The following is a 25,702-nucleotide window of genomic DNA, read 5'->3' as shown; positions in this document are numbered from 1 at the left end:
TAATGAGAATATACATTTACCTGATGAGATTAGGAAAGTTAGGTGTGTGCATGAAAAGAGGCAACCTTGGAAGTGGAGCCACCGTACCCCACCCACCTTTCCAAAAACTTTTTCTAAGGCATTTGGAGTTTGCTTCAGTAATTGGATGTACTAGCAAATAAAACTTATGAGACTGTATATGATTTTTTTTTTCTTTTTTTCCTTAGTATTTGGAAACCGTGAGCTCTCGACAGAGTGATATTCAGAGATTTATTGCAGAAGGCTGCAGAGAAGCTCTTCTTGAAGAAAAAAGAAGATTTTGTTTTCTGGTTGACAAGCATTGCAGCTTTACCCAGCACATGCACTTCTATCACATTCAGGTCAGTGGCGTGAGTGTAAACAGAAATGAAACTCCTGAAGTCTAATCATGTGGGAGATCTTCAGTATTTCCTGTGGTATGGAGATCAGACTGCTGTGAATAGCCAAGATAGCACTTAAGAACACTGCAGTGCCAGACAGGTGTTGTGATCTGTTCACAGAAAATGTTTACAATGCAATATTCCCTTAAATGTATTGTAGCAGCAATAAAGGGTTACTGTGAATTTTAAAAAAATCTTATATTAAGAAAAAATATATGAACTGATCAGGTATTTCCATTATCTGACCCTGGAAAAGGACACTTTCTGCAACGTATTACGTGTTTCAGAGAGGTATTACTTAAAAAAATCCTTGAAGAGACTTCCATATTGCTAGTGTTGTTATCTTGTTATAATGAGAATTAACCACTAGATTTGTGTGATTTTATGGAATAGAGTATCTTTGACAAATACCTTTTAAACTTGGATGCAGTGTGCGGACTTCCTAAAATCCAAGCTGCCTGGGTGGCAGGAAATCTGTAGCGATGCCACCAAAGTGCCTGAAAAAGTCAGAATGATGATAGATGAAATAAGGACACCCGGTTCCACTCCGATATCAGGAACTCCACAGCCTTCACCAATGATAGAGAGAAACACCATGGTATGTTCTTTGAGGTTAAAGGTTCTCTCCTGAATGGGAGTAGAGTGGCTGCACTAGCTGCTTTTGTGCCGAAGCATTTGGGATGGAGTCTGTAACGTACCTTGGTTGGACTATACGGGTTGGGTATGAAAGCAACAGCGTTACACTAAAGCTTTGCTGCTGGAAGAATACACAGTGCAGTAGGCAGAAGCACAGACCCAAGCAAGGCTTCAGTTTTCAGTCAGGTGCCTGGGACTCTTTTCTACAGAGCCCAGCATCAGGACTACTTTTGTTCTAACCAATTTACTTCCTATGTTCTTATCTGCAAGTAATAGTAATAATCAGTAGTTCAATATAAACTTAAACAAAATGTTATTTTCTATTTTCTTTCCTTCTTCCCTCTATGATTCTTATTAGCATATTAGAGTACAGGTTCAACTTTAAATTCTGCCTATTTGTATGTTGTGTCACCATTAGTTATTGAATTTCTAAACGATATTAGTAAACTTCTAAATAAATCTGGAGATTATCTAGGTGTAACTACACTATTTGTGGGGGAAAAAAGGCTATCATAGCATTCCCAATAACAAACACTTATTGAGGGACAGAAGCCTCTTATAAACTATTCTATGAGCAGTTTCACAGGAACATGGGGACTTTCTGATGGGTGTAAAATATGTATCATTTGGGCATATTTAAGAATTGCTTTCTAGAATTTAATGTTGCAAATAAGTTGTGTCTCCTCAGTATTGTGATACTGTTGTTTTTGTGACTCTAGATTGGAAATATTTATCCACATCCTGAAAATGCATCAAAGGTGCCCCCTGCCCCTACAGGTAGGGCGTACACTAGTCCGCTTGTCGATATGTTTAACAATCCTGCAACAGTTCCAAAGACATCTTCTGAAAAACTGACTAATTCAGCAGGTGGGTGTTATGTTGTTGCAAACTATGTAAGTGTAAATCACAATCACAGAATCATTCAGGTTGGAAAAGTCCCTTGGGATCATCGAGTTCAACCATCAGCCCTACTCTACAACTTCTTCCCTACACCACATCCCCCAACCTCTCATCCAAACAACCTCAAACACACCCAGGGATGGGGACTCCACCCCCTCCCTGGGCAGCCTATTCCACTCTCTGACCACTCTGTAAAAATTTTTCCATAATGTCCAGTCTGAACCTCCCCTGTTGCAGTTTAAAGCCATTATGACGTACTAGTGTTTGAAATTATCTTAGGACTTCTTGACTACTATGATGATGTGAATTTCAGGATGTATAGAGGAGTAAAAAATGGTCTTTACAAAGTATTTATGTAAGTTACCTGACAGAAGAAATGTGTTACAAGAAGAGTTGTGTGCAGTAGAATGCAGGACAAGATAGGTAAATTCTATTTTAACCACTTTCTGGCTGTCCTGATAAACCCAGCCTAACTGCTCTTATGAATTCAAATCTTACCAGAAGAATACATTCCCTAATTTTGAACAAGATATAGCCGAGTGATTATTTCACTGCACACAAATAACCATAAACTAGTATTACAGTCTTGTTTTGGTTTCCTTTAAGGTCATGTAGCAGCTAGGGAAGAATGCACATGGGATAAAACGAGCACAGTCTTTTCTTTCTCTCCTGGAATGTAAAAACCTATTAAGATTTGGTTTCTAAATTTCTGGGTTTTTTTTTCTCTGCTGTAGGGAAGGAAGGGAAAGAACTAGGCCTAGATCACGACATAAGAAATGCGGAACTCTTCAATGTGATAATAGCAATTGCAGCATTTCTTCCTTAAAAACACATTTAACAATATACTGTACTGGTCAAATAAAATATCATTTTAAGACTTCCTTTAAGGTGTTTTCTGGTAAACATCTGGTGTCTGCAAAGTGCCAGGTATCTGCAACTCTCATAGCTTCAGCTGAAGTTGAGTGCTAGGCACATTTGACAATGAAATCTTGGACTCTGTACACAGTTATGCTTTTTTATAATGGAAAATTTGCAAAGGTCTCTTACGACTGTGAACATTTAGCATTTTTCATGCCAAAAGAGGAAAGAAGTAGCAAGTTAAAACTTACATAACTTTTTGTCTGTTGCTTCAACTTCATTGTGATGGGGGGGTGTGTATATAAATGCACATGCTATTGAGAACTGCATGGTGATGAAAAATATTGGCAGATAACTGAGAGGTGTCTAAGTGGAAACCAAAGCACTACAAAGTTTCAGAATTTGATTTGCGCTTGACTATTCCTTTATCTACTTTTTCCTGTCAGACTACTAATTGTATCTAATTGTATTGGTGTGGGGCTAATTTTTCTTTTTTCTTTTTTTTTTTGACAGAGAATTCCGATGATGCCAGTCTATCACGTTCAACTTCTGTTGCCACAGGACTAAATATAATGAAAAGGCAAAAAGTGAAGACAATCTTCCCACATACTGCTGGAAGTAACAAGACGCTGCTCAGCTTTGCACAGGGGGATATCATCACACTTCTTGTAGCTGAAGAAAAGGATGGTTGGCTTTATGGGGAACATGACTCCACTAAAGTGTAAGATAATCAATATATTACCCAGTCTAAACATGAAAGAAAAATGTGTCTCATCAGATTTTTTTTTAGGAAATATTAGTAAATTATTTCCCACCTTTTTTGCTGGTTGTCATTGACTGGGGACTTGGAGTCTTTCTGTAAGGTAAATCACTGCAAATCACAAAAAATTATTTTGGGGAGATTCTATATATAGAATTTTGTATCATCAGAAATCACATCTTTAAAAGTTAAATCTCCGTTCACGGAGTCTACTGCTTTGTCCACTGTTGTCTTTTGAAAGATCTTTCCAATTTTATATAATATGAAAAACTTTCCCATTACAGAAAAGGATGGTTTCCATCATCATATACTAGACCACTAGAAGAACCAGCAGAGGAAAAAGCCTTTGTCCTAACGCCAAGGTAACATTTTGGGTGGGGCTTGCAGAAATGCCCAAATCTTCTCCTAACATTTATTAAAAATGCTGGTTTTCTGCTCATGTTGTTATTCAGTAACATATACAATACTTTCTGACAGTCTGTAGTATGATGCTTTGATTACATTAACATGTTTTAATGGTTTACACAGACCGAAGAACTAGGTTCACCCCAATTTTGAATCCCACAGACTTCAAAGGGATTGTATGCCTTCATTAACCTTCAGCTCACTTTTGTGCTTTCCTGGGGCTAAAGGTAAGCAAGAGAAGATGTATTATAACAACTGAAACTGTTACTTGTTGCATTCTGTCTTGCAGCCCTGCACCAATCCGAAGTATTAGTTCTGTAAATCTTGTGGAAAAAGGTGATGTTATCCTCCCACCACCAGACTATCTGGGGTCTTTGCCTACAGATAAAAGAATGGAGCCTTCCAAAGGTACTGCTGTTAAAACACCAACCGACAGACCCGAACATGCAGGTCTGGTAAGTAATCAATACCATGAATCCAAATGTTCTGCCCTGCTTGCTTTTCTTGACCTACTTAGCTGAGCTCTTAAATGACACCCTGGAATATTCTACCTTAGCTACTTGCACTTGATTTCAGCAGCCCCTCGATGCCGCTGTCTTCAGGAGTGCTGTATGGTTTTGGCACTTCAATCCCTCTGTAGTAATGGGAAGGGAGAAGAATTGTTCAGGAGTATAACTGAGAGTACTAGGAAACTTACTCTGCATAGCAAACTTCTTGGGAATGGAATCTGTAAAACATGAAAAAGGAATTTTCACAGAAAGTAGTGTAAATCTATCACCCTAAGTGATTTCAGAGGTAGAGGGGTACAGGGGACTTGCAGCTTAAACTCTGTATTCAGGAATGCTTTACACAACCCCATGACAGTTAGTGTTGGTTTTGTGGATGTTGCTGAGGGATGTATGTACTAATGTCTATATTCAGCAGAACCACAGCTGAGTAGAAATACATTTTTATGAATAGCTAATGCTATATAAAGCTGGTATTTCTGCTATTAAGTCAGCATTCAAACATTCAAAATGAAGGTTAATCTAACCAAATTAATCAATTACTGGTCTCTTTCTTGCTACATGTTTAAATATTTTGCTGATGTATATCTAATGGTGATAAAAGTTTCTGAGACTTTCTTCAAAAAGCCTCTTGAGGCAGAGATCACATTTTGATGGCGAAAGACTTTGAGATATATACACACACACATATAAAAAAAAGTTGTCGCTGGTGAAATTGAGAGACTGTACCAAAGAAAGATGCAAAGTTCCATTAGTAGGTACCATAGCAAACTTCTCAGAAGTCAGGAATCCTATACTTGGCTGCCAGTAGCTAAAAACTTTTACATTTTGTTACTTATTGGCATGACTAAAATATTTTGTATATCAATAAAACTTCTGAACAAACTTTGGGTTGTCCTTGTGACAGACATTTCTGCTTTCTAAGTAATCTGTTGAATCATACAGTAGAAATTGAAGTGGCCTTTGTTAATTTGTACTTTATGGAAGTAAAATAAGCTAAAAATTAAAAAGCACAAACTGGAAGTTGGTTGAATCACATTTTCACTAATGGTGAAAGAGTCCATTTAAGGTTAAAGGATGACAGAATAGTTATAACAGTATTCCTGTAAAATGGAAGAGCACTGGCAAACAATAAAGAAGCCACCTCTCCTGCTGTTTCATTTCAGTCTACTATTAGGATGTCAGGTATTGCTACAATGCTTTTCTTGAAGTCATTAGGCATTGGAGGGGTTTAACAGGTCTTTGTTGTATTGACAAGCAAAGAGAATGAACTGTGTTTAATTAAAAACACTGAGTAACAAACACATAACTTCTAATACCTTACTAACTCTAGAAAAAACTACCATTGGAAAAACACAAGCATCACACAAATTACATAAACTGTAAGTAACATCTGAATTTTAAACTCTTATCTGCATATCAGAAGCATGGAAAAAGACAGTTTTAACAAATGGGAAGAAGGGAAATTACATTTTCATTCTTGAGCAAATAGTGTATCTTCAAAGAAGCCACTCTGATAATCACATCATAGACTTGTATCTAGTTCTTAAAAGAACAGGTCACCTCAACTTTACAAATACAGAAAATGTGAAAAATTGCTGGAGGTTCAGCTATACGGGCCTTCTGGAAATGTTCCCTCCAGTTGTACTTGGCTTTGTAAAGCCACTCTACAGCTATTTCAGAAGATCAGTCATAGATACAACCCAGGCACACACTTCTGCTAATTACTGCCAATATATCTCTTGCAGATGCAGAATTTGAAAGAAAAAATTATCTTTTCTCTGGCAGGGAGGGGAAAAAAGGCTAGTGCTTTCCATTAGAAAAATCTGTCTTGCTTAACATGTATGAAGAACTAGAAGCAGAGCTAAGTCTTTCATAACAAAAAGGATGAAAGTTGCTTGACAGGGACTCGTGAAGCTCTATTCTCAGATTTTTACCCCATTTAGACTAGACTAGCAGTGTTTGGGGATATTAATTTTTAATCTAAATATTCCTATTAAAATATCTCATTTTTTGTCAGAACAGTCTAAGATTAGCATATATATATTTGAATATAGCATGTTTGAACCCACCTTCAAGTGGTTTTATTTATGAGTATTGAACCTGGTGGAGGAAGTATAGAGTTTGTGCAGTGATGTTGTCTTTTCAGGACAGTGTTTTTCTGTGAGAAATAAAGCTTTCAAATGCATGGAACTAATATCAAGAAATAAGATTAAATTCAATCACTTTCTAATCAAGTATCTGGGAACTTCTAAAAGGATTGTGAAGACAAGCATCTATATTGACACATTTGCAGCTTCCATTTTTGGACAAAGAAGCAATGAGCCTTAAGAATCACATAATATCAGATTTATATGTTGGTTCACTTAGGCTCAGACTAGCTGCTGAGACCTACAGGATCAACATGTCCTTCCATGTAATTATGTTCACAATAGTTAAAAGATCTATCAGCCTGTGGAAGTTGCAAAGCAAGCAGTACAGCGAGTTCTTTGCCCTGTGACAAGGTGACTTAGTGTAGAGATTAAAAATTATTGAATCCATTGAGTTGTCTCAGTATCACTATACTGTGCTACTTTAACCTGGCTCACTGTCCTCAGCTGGCTCTCGAGTAGTCACCTTAAGGGTTGTTTTGTTTGTCCTGTGGCATTAGTTCAGGGTTTTAGGAATAAATTTAAGGCTTGTGGGCAACATTTGTGTTGAACTGCAAAACCAAGAAGAATGGCAGACATTGGACACCTTAGGTTCATCTGGACAGTGTGATCATGAGGTCCCTTCCAACCTGGAATTCTAGGGTTTCTTTGATCATTTAGTTAACAGACTAGGACAGAATTCTAATTAGAACAGTGTATTCTCTCTGGAGGCCAGAAAGGGAACTTACAGCTGCTTAGAAGTGGAAAAGAAATACATATTTTTTGAAATCCTAAATTGCCACAGAGAAAGCAGATTAAAAAAAAAAAAAAAAAGGAATTCTGGAGTGTAAAATAATGGTTACTCTTGTTGAGGTACCCTGTAACTCATAGCAACTATGTTGTTACTGTCACCCCATGGTGGTTCTTACCTGTTACCATACAAAATAAGGATGAGAACTGTAGAGGAGAGTTGCTGCATTTGCACCCAGGTGTTTTGTTCTGAAGTCACTATTTACTCCCATGCTTCTGGAAAGCTGCAGAGCTTCCTTGTCTTTCCTGCTTCCATGCAAGTCACAGTCCCGCCCCCATAAGGCTTTGGATGTAAGCTCAACAATATACCAGGCTGCTTTGTACACTTGTACAGAATTTACATACATGTGAAACAGTATGCTTACAGTGTCTTATGCAGGATCAGGAAATATTCATTGAAACATTTTATTTTTGTTTCAGAACACACAGAAACAATAGCTTGGGATTTCAAGAAGGGAAGATGAGGAATGATTCTTGCAAGTTTAGTTGTTCACACTGAGCTACATAGGACAGCACTAGGCAGAGCAGTATTGACTGAAAAAAGGCTTAGTAGTTGATGGAGCTTTGGGGGTTGGTGTTCAGTAAGAAGTAGCACATAATTCAGGCGTTCGTTCATTCTAATTAAAGGGCTAATTAGGCCTAAGTCTGTCTGTGACTGATGTACATGAGCAGTTTCACTGGAATCACAAGTCAAGCACGTGCTTCAGAACCCTGCTGAGTTAGGTCCTAAATAGAGATTTCTTCACCTGCAGCATGCTATTGTGAATATGGCAGCGAGGGACTGCTGGTACAGTAGGCGGTGTACCTGAGCCAGAAAGGCTTACAGGCCTTTGTTCAGCACTGACATTTTAACTATTAAAACAAAAATGGCCACATAGACCAAATAATTTGTACAAGTCAAGCTCCTACATAAAAGGTGACTGCATATTCCTGCTTCTACATGCAAGAATGTGTACTCAAATCTTCACTTTGAACTTTACCTGGCATCTGTTAGAAGCAATGCAATTAGTCTGCAGTTTGAAATATGTCATTATGATTATTACTAAAAGTTGGGGGGGAAGTAGAAAAGTAGCTGCTTGCCAAAACTTCCATGTAGTGCAAGCAGCTGGCGGAGGGTAATACTTTGCAACAGTTTCCATGTAATGGCACCTGAAACACAGGGCCTCCTGCAGCAGCAGTGAGCCAGGGGTTAGGTGAGCTTTGCCAGGAGGAGGAGGAACGCTTCTGCACGCAAGTACAGTGTGAAGTGCAGCTATAAACCCAAGTCTGTTCAGACTGTACACTTAAGACATGGCAGTTTCATTACAGTGAAATATTAGCAACAGCTATGCAAAATTATTCCTCCTTTTGTATCATTCCTGTACAAACAAGGCAAATCATATATGTACACGCCATCAGCTGTTTTCTTGCCTTTTCTATTCACCACCACTATTAAGTCACAGGTGCTACCTGAACTTGTAGTTTGTAAATCAACAATAGCTAAACACAGGCTGTGTAAACAAACCTCTACATAATACTGATCAGAAATCTGCCTTCACTTCAGGCTGTTAGTATTCGTCACTATGCTGGCTGCTGCCTTTAATGTCATGATTTTACAGTTATATGAAGATACACTGACTGTGTTCACTCTGAGGTCTGCTCCAAGCCTAGTTCTGGCCTCTGGCTGTGAGCCTCTGGCTGTGACAACTAGCAGTTTATAAATGATGCTATAGAAACACTATATGTTACTTGTGCTGCAGGTAGTTCTGTTCTTTTTCTTTTGACTCTTGCAGTGACATTTCATTTTATATTTTCATCTATGAAATGCCCAGCTAGACATCAGGTGACCACTGATCTTAATCATGGGAGGGGTTGGGTGGTTAACACACAAAAAAAATACAAACCAACTAATGCTAACACCATTTTTTAACTTTCTAATTTTGCTGCTATAATTTTCCCCTCTACAACTACCTCTCAACAGTTCAGCTGAACCACATGATTATTCTAAATAGCTAAATATTTTAGTCTGCTTGAATGAGTCTCTTAGCAGGATTGTGAGATCACCTGTAGCATGCTTTTGTAAATCTACATGACTATCTTTTTCTTTTACAGAAACCTGACATGAATGGCATTATAAAGCCACCTTTTCTAAGGTATGTTTTTTTTAAAAAACTTTTAAACTAATTCAGTTGTGATGATTTTTTTATATTGGCTGCTTATTGTATTGATTGTGAGGGGAAAATAAGGATGTTTTTCCAAAATTACTGTGACCTTTCCTAGGTATTGGTAAAACATTATGGCTAAAATTTGGTTGCGGTTTTCTCAAGGGTGCCATCAGGTAAAATATACTGCATAGGCCCTTCTCAGAAACAATATGTGTATCTCCAATAGTCTGACAGGGAGCAGGACTTAAACTATACCTTTGAGGGTTAAAAGCAAATCTTTGGAGACTGGGAGCTGTTAAAGTCCAAATCTAACTGGACATTAATTTCCCAAATATCACAAAGGGAGCCTTCACATGTAAGCTTAAAAATTCAAGTCAAACTAAGAGTTGCCCAGAATCCTTTAGTCTAAAACCATAACTTAGTCTTCAAACAACTTGGATGAAGAAATTGCATGGATTAAATTTGGTTTTGTATTGCAGCAAGCCACCTAGTAACTTTGTGCATTTCTTTTCAGTGGAGAAAATCCTTTTGCAACTGTGAAACTCAGACCAACTGTAACAAATGACAGATCAGCACCAATTATTCGATGAATATATGGTCCATACACATGTACTTCCTCCTCATAAACACCATTTTCAGTAATGACAATTACTATCTAAACTTGTTTGGAAAATTTATTTAAATGTAATTACTGTACAATAGAATCATACTGGAATTAATTTTTTTTTTTTAACCTATACTTTCTAATGAGGTAGCTGCTTTGTGCTAATATTTGAGCACTTTGGCTTGATTCTACAGTATGCCTTTTTGGTAGTAGGAATTGTGAAAATACTGGCGATAGTCTGGATATTCTAGTAAACCAGTGTAACAGGTCACAAATCTGAATCTTTTGGCATTCATTATTTGGAAACTGCAATGGTAAGTTCTAGAATATAAGCCTGCATATGCCACTTACTAAAGAAAATTATGATTTTTTTTTTTTTCCCAAATAGAACAATGTAACAACTGCCTTATTACAGAATAGAGAACTGCCTGTATAAAGTGATTATATGTTATTTTAAGAAAGACACTCTAGGTTATAAATAAATATTTATCCTTTAAGAATAGACAACTTGTAATGCTTTGCTTAATGTTCAGATACAAATTTTCAAGTGTTAACATAGACCTATTTTAAGTCTAATGTTGTACTGTCAACACATTATTCAAAGATAACGTTCTTTAAAACACATTGTCAAACTTTAGTTTTATAAAAAGTCATAATAAAAGTGCCATGATTTTTTTCTCGCATTCTAATATAAAAAGCTGCCTTTGAAGTTACTCCACTACTGCAGTCTTCCACAAAAGAAAAACAGATTTAACTTTGAAAATTTTTGGTTAAGGAACCTAGTGCTAGCATAAATACTGGCACAGTGTCTGATTTAGGTGAAATAGTTTTTAATTCAAGTCACAAGTAGAGCTTTACAGTTTGTCTCAGGCCCCAGTTTTCTAAATCCAATGGTGCTACCTTGTCTGAAAGACTTTCCCTACAGCAATAATCATCTCAATGTTCAAAACTGCCTCTTCACTCTGCCTCAGCATTGGGTGCTTCAGCACTGTGCTGGTCAGGTGCCATCTCCTACCTGCTGTATGAACTCTCATGACTAGTGCCAATCCTTACTCTGAGTCATTCTACCTTACATATGTACATGGTTCCTACGTTTTATTGTGCCTGCTTCTACTACTGTAAACAGTAAATTCATGTCATGTGAATTGCCTTTTGCTTACTTAATATCAAAAAATAGTATATGAGCATGTGATGTCTCTAAGTGCCTCCTCATGCTGCCTTTCAAGTTCAAGCCTGAGGACACTTTCTAAAGCCCATTTCTGAGGACACTTTCTGAGCCCATTTTCTAAAGCATGTTAGAGGCAAGTCAACCTCAACTCTATAGGCTTTCAGTAAGTCAGTATCAGCATTAAATAACCTAAAATGCAAAAACCTTTACTTAGAACAGTGCCACAGCCTCTCTTAATTTCTGCTGGTCAGTTGTTACTGTTGTCTGTGAATTCAGACCAGCTCTAGCAGCTAGGACACTATTCCTGCAGCCCTGGGACATCACGTGTGGCCCTATAAACAAAACCTTTGCTAATTAAAATAGAGCTCTTACTGTTTGTCTCCTGAAGGCACTAGTAATAACAGAGGGGCCATTAGCACAGTGGCAGCACATACAGCACTTGCAACACTTTATTCAAAATCAGCTGCTGTGCTCAAGCAAGTACAGCCTTAAACCATGTTGTCTTTTTATCGTAAGGATTCTGGCAAATATTTATCCTTCTTTGTAGCTAGGATTACTAACTCCACTTTCAAAGTACATGTTATCAGACATGTTAGTCACATACTTAATAATCCAGCCACAAATTGAGGATTGCAAAAGGAAAAGCAGTTTTATTTAGTTTTCAACAGGTGCCACTAAACATGGAAAACAAGTTGGGTTTTCATGTTTTGCAATGCACATGCTCATAAAAGATTAAGTTTAAATTACATGCAAGAGACTAAATTTCTTCACACTTTACAAAACAGGTCTGAAGCAAATAAAATGATTGTACATGACATTTACATTAGAAAGAGTATGCTAACAGTTGTAGCTTCCATAAGCACGTCCACGTTCATCCCCTCAGCCAAAAGCTGCCCCACAATTAGGGCATCTTCTCTGCCTCAGTGCAAGACAGAACAGAATCCCAATTGGAAAGAATACAATGGCACACAAAACACCAAGACAGGTGAAGGTGTCCTCCAACACGCCAACCCTGTAAAAATGGAAAACAGACTTAGTCAAGGACACCCCCACATTTGCCCCAAAGTTAGCACTTTGTGATCTGGCAGTCACTGAAAACCACACCATTTCATATAGCAAGATAAGTACAAAGGTTTGGGGTTGGTTTTCTCCCTTGAAGAGGCCTTTATTTCATAGCTTGCAGCAGAAGGTTTCAAATTACACCACTTAAAGAAAAACAGGAAATTTGCAAGTGATCAGACTGTAGGTAGGCCTAAAAGGCTTAATTCAAACTAGCTCTTTAGTTCCAGAGAGCAGCCTTTTCTCTATCACTGCAATCCAGGACTGGCCCTTAGAACAAAACAACCACCACACCTCTGAGTGCTTGTCTCAACTCCAAATATTGGTTAAAGCAAGTACACCCAAGCACACACACAGGTGTATCACCTGCTGTACAGGGGAACAAGTCACATGCTCTCTCAATTCGGAAAAAGCATTTAACATGACAGCCTGTGCCTCTGCAGCCACCTCTGGTCCCTAAAAAAAGCTGAAAGTCATGGCTCTTCTGTATTCTTGCATCCTAGCTCAACTAGCCTTGTCAAGTAACTATGTAGGAATAAAAGATCACACATTCAAGAATAAGCAAGTATCAACCCTGAGCCCTTGCTGGCCCTTCTTAGGGTCAAGCTCTTGTGTACAAGTGAGGATAGAATTTTCTGGAACTAAACCCCAGTGTCACTGAAGTCTACTCCCATAAAATGAAAAGCAGCCTGCTTTTAAAAGTTTACTGGCTCCTCTGGAATGAAACAGCACTGAAGATTTAACTGCATGGGTGTTGTTATACTGGTTTATCACACACCAAACAATTCCATTTCTCATTTTTTTAGGTCTTTTACAACAGGCAGCAGTCACACTTGTGTCATATGCTTTGCCTACCTCATTTCCTCAACTATCCTGGGGTGAACACTCTCTCATGTCCCACAGTATATGTGCACTAGCACTCTTTCAGAAAAAAAATAATCCTTGCTTTCTGAATGTCTTGATCTGATGATTGGGTGCTTTTTCTCAGCTGCTTCTTAAAATGAAGGTTTGAATGGACAGAGTTGTGTAACACTGGGTAAGGGCTTCTGGTGAAACATCCAGCTCATGCTTTCACTAAGCAAATTAAAACCACTGCAGACAGCAACATGCAAATAGGTTTGTTTCTGTACGTTACTTAAAATTAATACACAACTTGGCACTGGCTGGTTCCTGGAGTTGCCAGCACGTTCTCTTAGATGTGCTGGCATTTTTCTTCAGAGCGCACAAGTCAATATAATTAACGTGCAAAGGGCTGCATGCACAGGGTGTTTAGGGCTCTGACCGATTCAGCAGGATAAGGAGGACTTAAAAGACATTCTAACTGTAGCTTTACAGTGAAAGAGTACTTCAAATGTCAGCATTTTGTTGTGGAAGGTGCCAATTAAAGTGTGTAGAGGACAATGCTAACTACTCAGTCAGACTTCCTAAGTCACCAGAATACTCAGAGGTGCAGCACTGGTGTCATAAGCTGTTTAACAAGTTTATTTCTGGTAGCTAGAAAAGTCCAAGGGCCAAACACACATCACTATTAAAATAACTCTCAGTAGGTGTTTCTGGTTTCTACTTCCAAAGACTGCTGCTGTCCCTTTAGAGCTGTAGGAGAACCTACTATTGGTATCAGCTGAGTCCCAGCTGAATGACCACCCTACATGAGAAACAGCAGAAATTTACCTGAATTTCAGTCCCTGAGTTCTTTCTGAAGTGCTGTATCTAAACATCCCCCAAAATGAAGAAAAACAGTAAAACCTGACTTAAGAAATTTGAGCAGCTATACTTATTAGTCAAAATGTGGTGTTTAGCAAAACACTTGCATAAGATGTGTCCTCCCAGATTTCCTGGTACAGTGGAAGTCAACAGAAACAGAGCTAAGTGACCCTGAAATACATGCTACAAGCAAGGTGCCAAGGCCAACAAGTTTTTGTTTCCCTGCTGAGCAGTCCCAGACAACTTCTTGTACATGTAAATAGAGTGAAAGAAGGAAGATGCAGGCTCACAGATCATTTCCTTACTGCAGTTGGCTCTCACATTACACCCTGATTAAACTTAGGAATCATTCCCCTTCCCCTCAGCCATCATAAGCCAAAGGCTTTCTGAAGTGTTCTTGATACTCTGCTGCTTACACAACTTCATGTTTAGCCTGAGCTTTCAACATCAATCCCCTCCTTTTGATGAACTTTATTTCTGTTTACAGAGTTCTTCTGATAGAAGTCAACTTTATATTTGGTATAAAGGTATTGTCAGGGTACAGTTGATCCCAGCAGTAGTTTTCTAATTTCATATCCTCAAGTGATGCTTCCTTTAAGGCAGCAAGTTAAAAGATGTAGACTAATGCTCAAATCACCATACAGATACTAGTCTAAGCACAAAGTGTCCCACAGCTTAGACTTCTGTAGCCTCTGCTGTTCATTGCAGCTACTCCTACAAACTGAGCGTAACATAAGCCCTCTGTTCCCTTAAGTCAGGCGTGTGCATACCAGAGCTCCATCGATCAGTGCAAGCACTTTGTATTGCCACAACAATGTAAGATTACTCTTGAACACTGACATCTGTGCATCCAGAGAGATAAGAACAATGAGAAAGTAGCTCTGCAGAAATGTTCTGCTGTTATAACAAACTCTCTAGGACTTCAGATCCTACCATTTTTCCCAGAGCTGAACATACTTTGCAGAGCTTGTTTCAGTGGTGTAGGTACCACCTTTTTTCCCCACAGCTCCAAAGCATTTCAGAAAAGCCTCCTCAAGAATGTAAGAATTTCACCTCTCTCTCCAGTACCTTTTAGCTCCTATTCCCACACCTCTCTATCACCAAGTCACAAATCCAGTATCAACAGTGGCCTAAAATTAAACTTAGAAAGTATCCATGGTACTGCCCAAATTCATAAAACCACCTTTCTCCAGGATGGAATTGCCATATTCAGCACATGTTGTAAAGGACAATGGTTCTGGCATGTCACCCACAGACACTACTGTTAGTACTAGAAGTACTAAAAAAGTTAGTATTTCCTGAGTACTTTGTACAATCGTTGTGGTATCTGTAGTATCTTTTTCTCCAACTGAAGCAGAAGTGATGTTTAAAGAATCAAGCATAAGGTAACTTTTTGGAACTTTGTTCTTTATAAATAGATTTCTTTACACCTCCAAAGGGATATGACACCTCAGCAATCAGACTGTCATCCCAGGCAGTGGGTCCAGCTTACCAGGGTTTTGTATTCAATTCAAATTACTGATTCTTGCCACAATGAGTTGCTGACAACACGCAGAATCCCACTTTCATTTCTGCTATTTCTACTACAAGTTTTAATACTAAGCATTAACAGAAGACACACTCAGCAGCAGCAAGAGCAAGGTTCTTGGAAAGAGCACTACAGCTTGTCTGTGATGCAGTTCACCAGAGCTCTCTTCTGTAGGTCAGGTTTGGCGACGCCGATGTCTGTCCAGCTGACACTGCATGTGTTCCTGGTGGGGATGAAGGGAGTTGTGAGTGCCATCACCTAGCCTTTACACTTCTGCTGGCTTGATGACAAGTACATCCAGTGGGTTTACAAGGGTCAGAGAGAAAGGCTTCACGTACCCCCACCTGGCATGCAACACATTCCTACCTCTGCAGGGAAAGTGCTGACAAACGACGCTACACGCCAGCAGACAAGAAGGAGCCAGGCCATTTCTGCTGCAGAGCTGAAACTCGCCCCTGTCTTGGCACATTAGGCACTGACTCACAGTACTTGCCCTGCATCACCTCAGCAAACAGCACTCAGAGAAAACTACAGGCACTAGATTTGCTCAGCTTGGTTAATATTTCTTTTTAGTCTGTGTCTGGTGTTCTGCTAACCAGGGTTCCCATCAGCCCAGGAGCAGTGTCTGCTTCCCCTCCCCTCTCACCACAGAGCACTCCCCAGCAAAGCAAAATACGGATGGGGAGAACAGTCAGAGGGGATAGTGCTGCCAGGGAAAGAAATATGGAACAAGTTATTGGAAAATTATGAACCGAACAGCAGTCACTGTCGGTACTAGAAAGAGGGCAAATATCATACAGGGGTATATCATGAAGTAAACTTTTCCCATATACTCTGGATTATTAATGCTTCATACATTAATGCTCTCATACCATTGATTTCATTCACTAGGGAAAAGGTATGCTACTAGAAGAGCCATCTCCTGGGAAGAATCTGCTAATAGGACTGAAACACAAAGCTATTCAAAACCGTTTTGACAGCCAGACTGGTTACAGGTACAGTGATAGAAAGGACACAAATGTTCAACCAAAACTGGCAAGCCTGAATGCAGAAGTTGCATATGGCAATTTGTACTTGTGGAAACACATGAAATGCTGAGCACCCTCAGACCAAATAAAAATCAGCAGTAGAAGCTCTGGAGGTGAGGCCTCTCCTTTTCCCTCCTCCACAGGTTAACCCGGTAACATACTGCACGTTCCGAGAGGCTCGGACACAGCCGAGATGTTTCTGAGTACTTAAAGATTCAGGCAGTTTTCAGTACTACAGATCCATCCAAGAAAGGCGAAGTCCCTTTTCCAGGCATTTCAATGACACCAAAAATAACATTACTTTGGAAAATGCATACTAAGTGCAGTACACGGCACGTTAAGCCTATTGTATTTCCTGCCTTGTTTTGCTATTACACTAATGCCATCTTTTTCATTCACGCACACTGAGCATTCCCCTCCTGCAGGCATTCAACTCTTGCTTTGTTAGTTTTTAAAATCTTCTCCTTGTCTCTCAGTAATTCCATATTCAGTTCCTGCCCTGAACTTCACCTTAAGTAAGTCAGTGTGTTTAGAGTATAAACAGCCTAATTTTTGTCTGACCTTAAAGAATAAACACACTAATTAAACATCAGAGGGGGATCAATCAGGACACCTCTGGTCAGCCCCGAGTAGCTGCAAACCCAAGCATAGATGACTGCTGTCTAACCCATTACAATCAACCCTCTTAATCAGCTTGCAAGGCCCAAGACTATTGGTCAGCAGGTGTCCCTGACACTTTCAAAAGAATTTAAACTCCCTTCCCCCTAAACAGAGTTATTCAGGAAGTGTTTTGTGGTAATGCAAAATGCCAATTAAAAACAAATCAAAAAAAAAAAAAGAAAAAATATCACCATCCATATTCAACGCTAGAGCCGGGTAAAGGGACGGCGAGGGACACAGAAGCCGCAGGCAGCAGGGCTGGGTCAGTGACAGGGGAGAGCAGGGGCAGCAGAGGCAGGCAGCAGGCCCTGTCGGCCCGAGCGCCGGCTGCTCGAAGGCTCACCAGAGCCAGACCTGCCTGACCTCCACCACAGCACACCTGTTACTTCAGAGCCACTTCCTAGCACATCTACAGCACTGTGATTACTACTACAGCGTTAGCTACACAAACACTTTTTGGCTTCTGTTGATTTGTGTCACCACCTAATTTTAGACCAACACTTATCCAATCGATGCTTAGCCAGTTACTAAATTTAGAGGGAGAAAAAAAAAAACACTTTTTACAAGGGAGACTATGAATATTTTAAGTTTTGCTTGTGTATTTTACCTGAGCTGCAGAGTAATTAGAGACTCCATACTCAAACTGTAGATTCACTAATGCAACCAAACATAAGTTTTGTTCTACAGCATAAACCACATAAAAGCTGATTATAACTGCACCACTCCCCATCTAAAAATAAAGTGGAAAGGTTTATTTATACTGCAAGCAGCATCTTGGATTTAAGCTATAACTGCAGCTGCCAACTCCATAAAGGTCGGTCAATTATTCCCACTGACAAGTACTTAAAACCAAATTACTTTTCAGACAACCCCCTTCCTCAAAGTAAGCCCTAAAACATTACTACCTTAAGTCAAATGCTCAGGATCAGAGGGCTGAGAGTGAGATCTGCAAACACAGCATCTGTACAATTTAGCATGTGCATTTTTAGACTTAACACTACATCACAGTATTTAAACATGAGCTTATCAGCATTTTTCATCCCTTACAAATAAAGTTGAAGGGTCATCCCAGGTAGTCACAGTTTGGTTGTGCGACAAGCTCTGCAGGAGCTGAAAAGAAACTGCGCTTAACAAGACTGCTGCCTTCTCCACAGATACTCCCTCACTGATCAAGCAAGTGGAATTTTCAAGTCAGTATCCCACCTCTCCTGCCACTGAGGTGGGTTGAGTCTCTAGATGTCAATGGAAACATCAGGCCAGTGATGAGCACAGACTTTGGAAGCTGCACATTAAATCTTTGATTTGGAACACGAAAACAAACGCAGATAGCTATTCTTTGTGTCTGTCCTAGTTAATGCAACAGCAGCTAGGTTAAGCATGTTTAAATTTCACCTGCAAGCAGCAGAAAAAAAAATAAATTGACAACTATATATGCAACTACTGAGTACACACGGGACGTTTACAGTTTTCATTCCTATGAAGAGAGGTGCCAGCTCCTCAGCACAGAAAGGAGCCCAAATCTATACATAGCCGCTGGCTTGCCCTCTTCAACACAAGCTGTACGTATATGTAAATGCAATTATCCTTGAAAGTTACCTTCAAGTAAGAGACACCACAGTACTTGCACCTTTGCCTGAACTTCTTTAGGCCCCACTTCCTATGCAGAGGGCTGGCTGCAGAGCCAGAGAAACTCTGGCAATGGGAACAGGCTGTGTCTAGCTGTTATCTTTCTTGAAATGCCTACAAATCACCAGGCTCTCTAATGCAGTAGCACCACTGCTTTAATGCCAGTTCTGAGAACACGCTAATTAAGCATCAAGCTTCATGCTTCACACCAGCAGCCCAGCCTCACAAATGAGGCTAAGTAAGCATGCCAGTTGAAATTTTCTGTAGATGGTGGACATCTATCCATGACAACTAGACTGAGATCCAGTGTGTTTTTTCTCACTCATCTGCATACACAGCCAAATCAGTATCACCTCTGGTTACCAACAAACAAGGCCTGTTTCCTCCTCTCACTCAGAACAACTCATTACTACAAAGAAATCCTAATTATCAGAATACAGACACCAAGATAAATGGTGACACTAATAAAAAAATGCTATCACCTCAGGCCCAGCGACAGACTGCACGTTAGGGACCAGATTATCATTTTTATACAGTCTCATTAGGGAATACATTCCTGCTGTATCTTATTAATCGCATAAAGTCTCATTTATTAGAAAAATGTGTTTTGATTATTATCCACGAATCAGTTCAGAGCAGTAGAACACAAATCCTCAGAAACAGCAAGAGCTATGCTGATCTCACTTGGGACCCTGTTAACAGGCTTACCACCTCCCTTCCTCTGGGCTTAGGTAACAGCCTTCCTGCTAAGCAGCTGCCTGCCTCTGCTGTTAGGCTGGGGGGAAAAAAGTTACAGCTATCCTAGTCAGTAATTCCAAATGGCAGACTCATGGCATCTGCTCAAGTCTGCTGGATCAAGGCCTTCTTCTTTGCAATCATGTGCCTAAGTCATTGCTGAATTTCATGCCCTAACTGCTCCAGCCGCTGAATTTCAGCACAGCAGGGATGAACGCCCCAATCTGCCGGAACAGCGGACAGTTACAGAAACCTCCAAACTGTAGTATAAGGGGGTGACACTGATTCCCAGCATAGGGTGATCATCTTTGTAACAAAAAAGTGTCAGAAGATGCTGTACTATTATAGCTATTCCTCTTTATAGCACTCTTGAAAAGGTATCTCAAAGTTGGCTTCACTCACAAGATGCAGAAGGATCTCTAGCATGTCAGCCAGCTCTTAGAAACCAAAAATCCGCAGGTTTTCCTCAGAATATCAGACATGCTCTCTAAATAACTTGGTTGGGTGGGTTTTTTTTAATTCCTTGCATATTTAACTGGTACACATTATGAAATTATATTGAGAATATTTACATAAAGTTTAAAGATAGTTGTTGTGAATAACTATAAAAAACCCTATATCCTGAATGGCCTTCTATCAAACCACACACAGCATTTGTGACTGAAATAACCAAAGTAAAACCAGAAGACTGAAATTTTGAAGGACTTAATCACCTAAGTTTAATTCTCTCAGGAGACATGCACATAACTGAAGAAACAAAATTTCAACAAAAACCTGAGAACTTAATACTTTGTCAAGTCAAAAGACCAGAACAAACAAAAACCAAACCCATCACCCAAAAAAACCTGAAACAACAACAAAAAAAAACCACCAAAAAACTGTGGCAGGGAAAAGGCTTTAAGAGATCTGAGAATAAATACAGTTTTAATCAAAATTGTCTCATCTTCCAGCATTATTGTAAGATGGGACCCGCTACAATACTTCTCAAGTAGATGTTTTGTAACTGTCAGAAAAGGAAGCCCCCACAATGCAGCAGCATTATGTCCTTTCCCTCACCCCTTCTTGCAATCAACTGAATACTTGTTAAACAGGAAAATAAAAAGCCAACAGGGCCCATCACACACTCTGTCCCAGATTTTGAAAGAACCAGCTTTTGCAAGCATCAGATCAAGAGACTGTTTTCACAATTTTTAAAGGCTTCTTTCTTCTCTTAAGTAATAGGAAAGCAAACATTCCTTGCAGTTTGTTCTACCCAACAACACAAGATGGAGAAAGAGAAAATGAAAGTGACCACAAGAGAAGCAGCCAGACTGCATTCTCCAAGCTAAAAAGAGAATTACATGGCTAGTCCTCTGCAGTGGCTGTAATGACTCAATCTGTACTTGGAAACAGAGAATAGTTTAAAAGCAGGACTTGGCCAATCCATAGATGTCAACTACAAGCAACAGCGCTAAGATTCTGCAACTCAGTGGAATTCTCTGTACATCGGGGGTGGGAAAACTCACACTAAGACAGCAGGACTACAACCACCCAAGACTAATAATGCATGGAAGTATGGAATACACATTAATACTGAAGTCTGTAATTAGAAAGCAACACTGACCAGTGATGAGTTACGATGATCTGACTAACGAATAACTCTAGGCAAGAAGCACAGCTTCCAAGACAGGAGAATCATCCCTCAGATCCAGCAATTCTTCAGAGATAGAAAAGAATGCAGCCACACAGTGACCACGGGCATACTACCTACTTGTAGAGAGGCTACTTTTGGAGATAATTTGTACTTTTTATTACTTCATACCATAAAGCAAGCATAAAGAGCAACTGTACTATAGCTGCTTTATTAATTCTGAGATCATTCATGGCTGCAATAAAATAAACTCCTACCCAAACAACAGACCAATACTGCGTATTTCTCCTAAACAGCATACATTTAAGTTGGAAACGGTTTTGATTTTAATTTGCAACATTCATAAATGCAGTAGTGCAAACAACTGGTTTGTATTTCTGATGGTAGAAATCCTCTCAGTAGGCTTTAGCCTACTCTATCAGTTACATTATTCTACAGCCACAAAAAAGGCTTCCTCCTCATGACCTAAAGCAGATGGACTTCTCTAATGATTATGCACAGCATCAAATCAGAAGAGCAACAGGACGGCTGACCTGGCAGTTTAATAACGAAGTTTTTTACATACCATTAATAGCTTTTTATGTTTATCAATGCCCTTTCAACAACGTTTCTGTTCAGTGTTGTATTCAGAGCGTAGCTGCATGTCACATTCTTTATAAAACAGGTTTCCAGGCCAAGGAAGTCAACTAGAACTATGTTTAAGGTCTTGACAAGTTGAAGAGGATTATGAGCTCTTTCTTCAAGAGAAGCAGCCAGTGTAACCTTCCAGAACATGAACCCTGACCCTTCAAGTTCCCATTAATATTTGTAATATTATGCTTCCCACCCAGCTTTCCTGTCCTTTCTCTTGAAATACTAGACTATCAATTCCTTAACTAGTCAAAACATGAGCAATCTCGAGATTTTTCCCTCCTACCCCGACACTTTGACTGTTCCTCTAAAGACAATTAGGAAAAAACATAGTGATAGACTGCTACGGCACACCATTACTAGATACAGTCACTTGTTCTTGGGATTCCCTGATAAGAAGCATTTCAGAAGTGCTGAGAGGAGTCCTACAGTTTAAGCAGAGTGGGATTATACCTCATAATAAACATGTCATAGTTCTCCTCACTTTTTTTTTTTCACAGCCTAAAACAAAACCTGAGGATCCAAGAGTAATGGTTTTGTGGAGGGTATTTTGCTTTAAGAAAAAGTCTGCGACATAACAGAGCACTGGGTACCTCCAGCAGAGCAAGTCTGATGACTTCAGAAAACTATTCAAGTGAGGTCACTTAAAAACACCTTAAAAAAAGCTACCTCGTTTTCCTGAATTTGGCTGAAGTATACTTGCAAATGACTGTTTCAAAGGTCTCTCCTAGAACATCCCAAGAAAACTTCCAGAAAAAAAAAATCCTAATAAGCAGCAGCAAGAGTCTACTATTCTTAAATTATTGCAGAGACCAGCTCCATAGTAAAATGTTTTGAGATTTATTGAGTTTAGGGCCAGAAGGCCTGTATAAACTCACTGCCTGCCTTTTACCAAACAACCCTCCTGTCTTCTGGCTGAGCTAAAGCATAAGCAGGTGGCAGGATCTTCCACATCCTCTGAACTGCTCAGTAGTTACTTTGCCCTCACTGTTTAAAACATGTAACTTCTAGATCAATAGCTATAACTGGTACAGGTTTTTCAGCCTGAACTAGTGGCACTTCAGCCGGCACCTGTTTTTACATAGCACCACAAGATACTTATTTGAATCCTCCTTTGAAAGCAGGTCCTCTCAGACAAACACCAATTCTAACAAAACCAAAAGGCATCTGGGGTACAGCCTCTGCCACTGTGACAACCTCCATCCCGTTCATCACGCTCAAACCTGGTATCATTTCAGCTACTTCAGCAAGTCTGATTCCTACACGTTTGAAATGGGTAAGCAAGGGCTCAGACTTCTAGAATATTAAGTGCCTCCTCGCAAGACACCACAGGGGTAACTCCCATACATTTTAACAGAAGGGGAATGATTCTGCACTTGAGTCAGAGCTGGCCAGGCACAACAGCTGCAATCTGGCTGCCCTCACCCATCAGTTAATATCCTGGGATGAGAAGAAATGAGAAGTGCAAAGGGACTACAGCTGACTTGCAGCACTAATGTGGAAACAGAGTGCCTCCTTCCCTTTTTTTATGGCTGTCAATTTCTGAGGTGGGAGTTCTTTTGTTGCAATTCCAGCTAATAGCTGACCACTTTTTCTGGTTTTCACCACTTTCATCAGATTAACGCTCTGAATCAAATCTTTTAATCTCCCTGTTCTTCTGCAGTAAAAGGACTTTTAAAGTAAGAGATCTTTTAAAGCCTTAAGATACCGATGTTTTAAACCAATACTGACAATCTCCCTGCCTGGTTTTGCACAGCCTGGATGCTGGGAATGGGGACACACACCACAGCAGCGGAAGCCCTTCCACAAGACTGCCAGATAACCAGAAGTGACTACGGTCAAAGATTAGACAAAGTTTCACAATAAAATCATGCTACTCACTATCACTGGGCATAAACACATCAGAAAAGACTTCCTGTCATCCTCTCCCACAAGCTCTGACCCTTTACATCTGTGACTGAACTGCCTTTTCATTAAAAACACCACTTACTGACCTTCCTCCATCATAAAGAAGATACATATTTACATATATAAAGTCTATTGTATTAATCATAGCAGTTGTCACAAGCCCATTAGGACAAGCTCATACTACATAAATTAAAGCACTCCACTGCTCACTTTAGTGCTTTTTCAGTTAATTCGATTCTAATACACACACAAACACTATTGAAAACCAAGGAACTATATGGATACCTGTAATTTAAAAAATAAAACCCATGACTGAGTTTATTTCTCAACGAGAGAGCGATTTTACCTGCAGGCAGGACAGCCACCAACTACTACTACAGAAGTGGTGGTGGCAGGCTGTTGAATAATGGTGTATGTGCTCGAATAGTTTGGCTGTGATGTCGGTGGAGGAACAGCATACCCTAAAATAAGAAAAAAACCTCAATCCACCACACATAAAGCACAGAGAATAATGACAATAATTAAAAAGTATGGAAACAGAACATAAAAAAAAATGTAGTCTTGAGTAATTTAAGAAGCTCTATTAAAATCTGAGTTGGAACACGCAGCACATCTAATAGCAAAGCCACTCCATAAACCCAAGTACCTAGCAAAATTTAACCATCTAAAAAGGCCACTGAGCTAATAATTAACTTTGAGAATTTGTTTCAATGCTGTTTGAGCACCAGGGAAAAACAGTTTAAACAAAGCATGACCACAGCTTTCACTTCTGGATGTTACGTATCAGGTATGTCCCGCTCCAGTGGACAATCTAGTTGAAACAGAACTGGTTTCCAGCTTTACTTCCACATATTAGGTTTATAACTGGAAAGAAAGGTAGGAGTGATAGGATGCAAACAGAAAGGAAGCAGGTCACATAGCACTGAAAAAAACCCCAACTTTTCAGAAAACCCATGTTGTTAGCTAGTGAATGTGTCATTTTAACAGCTGCAGTTAGAAAACACAAGCTTTTAACTACTGCATTAATTTTTTTTTAAATGCTTTCTAAAGGGATGGTTAGATGTATGCAGTGTAATCATACAGTCAAGGTACAGTTTGCCCAGGTATAATCCATTTTGATCTTCTCTTCCAGGGCACAGCTCTCAAATTTTCTTGAATCAAGTTATGCATCTGTAAAGTCCACCACCCTCACTACTTAAAAGTTAATTAAACTGAAAGCAATCAGTAATATTTGTATTGTAGGAAAATAAGCTCCAAGTTATTATCAGGAAATCTATCTATGGCCTCAAGATTCAACCCAATGCTTGATGACTGGGGTCTGTGTGTGCTGTGTAATTTTTTTTGTAACTTTCAAAGCATTCCCTTAACTCCGCAGTCTGACAGGCCACTTCTTTCTTTGGCGGAGGTTAGTATTAATTCAGTTAACAAAAGTACTGTATCTACTCACCTGCTTAAGTCTCTCCAAGACTACTGAAGTGTATCAGAAAAAACAAACATTAACCAGAATACAGTGAAGTGCATGCAAAGAAAAGTGCAAGTCTGGGGTCTGTTTTACTGCTAGTACAGCTGTGCCTCTTTGCTATTGTTTTGAGGCGGAAAACCCACACATCCGAGGGATGCATGCAAACTCCGTCGGTATTTTGAGGAGGGCAAAACACAAACATGACGTTACACCTCGGAGGCACACAAGGAGCGAGGGGAGAAGGAGGAGGCTCATTTGAACACCTGGATCCCCCGCGCACCCTCCTCCCTGCGCTGGTTTTAGGCGTGAAAACCGAGGGGATCCGACGGCCTGGCTCCCGAGGGGAGCCCCGCGCAGGAGAGGCTCAAGAGTTTGCCCCGCTCCGGCCGGGCAGCCCCTCCGCGGCGCAGGACA

General features: G+C 39.7%; 2 protein-coding genes across 3 annotated transcripts in view; one reads left to right on the top strand and one right to left on the bottom strand.

The window, feature by feature from the left end:
- BAIAP2L1 (BAI1 associated protein 2 like 1) overlaps positions 1-10,508 on the top strand; it is a gene marked incomplete at its 5' end in the record, with an annotated part of 33,480 nt that extends 22,972 nt beyond the window's left edge. Inside the window, 8 exon segments of the mRNA XM_026859235.1 lie at positions 207-359; positions 829-996; positions 1,754-1,901; positions 3,306-3,513; positions 3,837-3,914; positions 4,247-4,412; positions 9,494-9,534; positions 10,061-10,508. Coding sequence (XP_026715036.1) covers positions 207-359; positions 829-996; positions 1,754-1,901; positions 3,306-3,513; positions 3,837-3,914; positions 4,247-4,412; positions 9,494-9,534; positions 10,061-10,136 — 1,038 coding nt within the window.
- Positions 10,509-11,941: 1,433 nt separating this feature from the next.
- BRI3 (brain protein I3) overlaps positions 11,942-25,702 on the bottom strand; it is a 16,794-nt gene continuing 3,033 nt past the window's right edge. For both annotated transcript variants that reach the window (XM_026858996.1, XM_026858995.1), the window contains exons 2-3: positions 24,173-24,287; positions 11,942-12,330 (exon numbers count right to left, since the gene is read on the bottom strand). In XM_026858996.1, the coding sequence (XP_026714797.1) occupies positions 12,198-12,330; positions 24,173-24,287 (248 nt within the window). In that variant the 3' untranslated portion in view covers positions 11,942-12,197. The remainder of the gene's footprint in view (positions 12,331-24,172; positions 24,288-25,702) is intronic.

This window comes from Athene cunicularia (assembly GCF_003259725.1).
Source record: "Athene cunicularia isolate RWA chromosome 14 unlocalized genomic scaffold, athCun1 chr14_part1, whole genome shotgun sequence".
Lineage (NCBI taxonomy): Eukaryota > Metazoa > Chordata > Aves > Strigiformes > Strigidae > Athene > Athene cunicularia.
The sequence above is the reverse complement of the archived record's forward strand: the minus strand, read 5'-3'. Positions and strand labels throughout refer to the sequence as shown.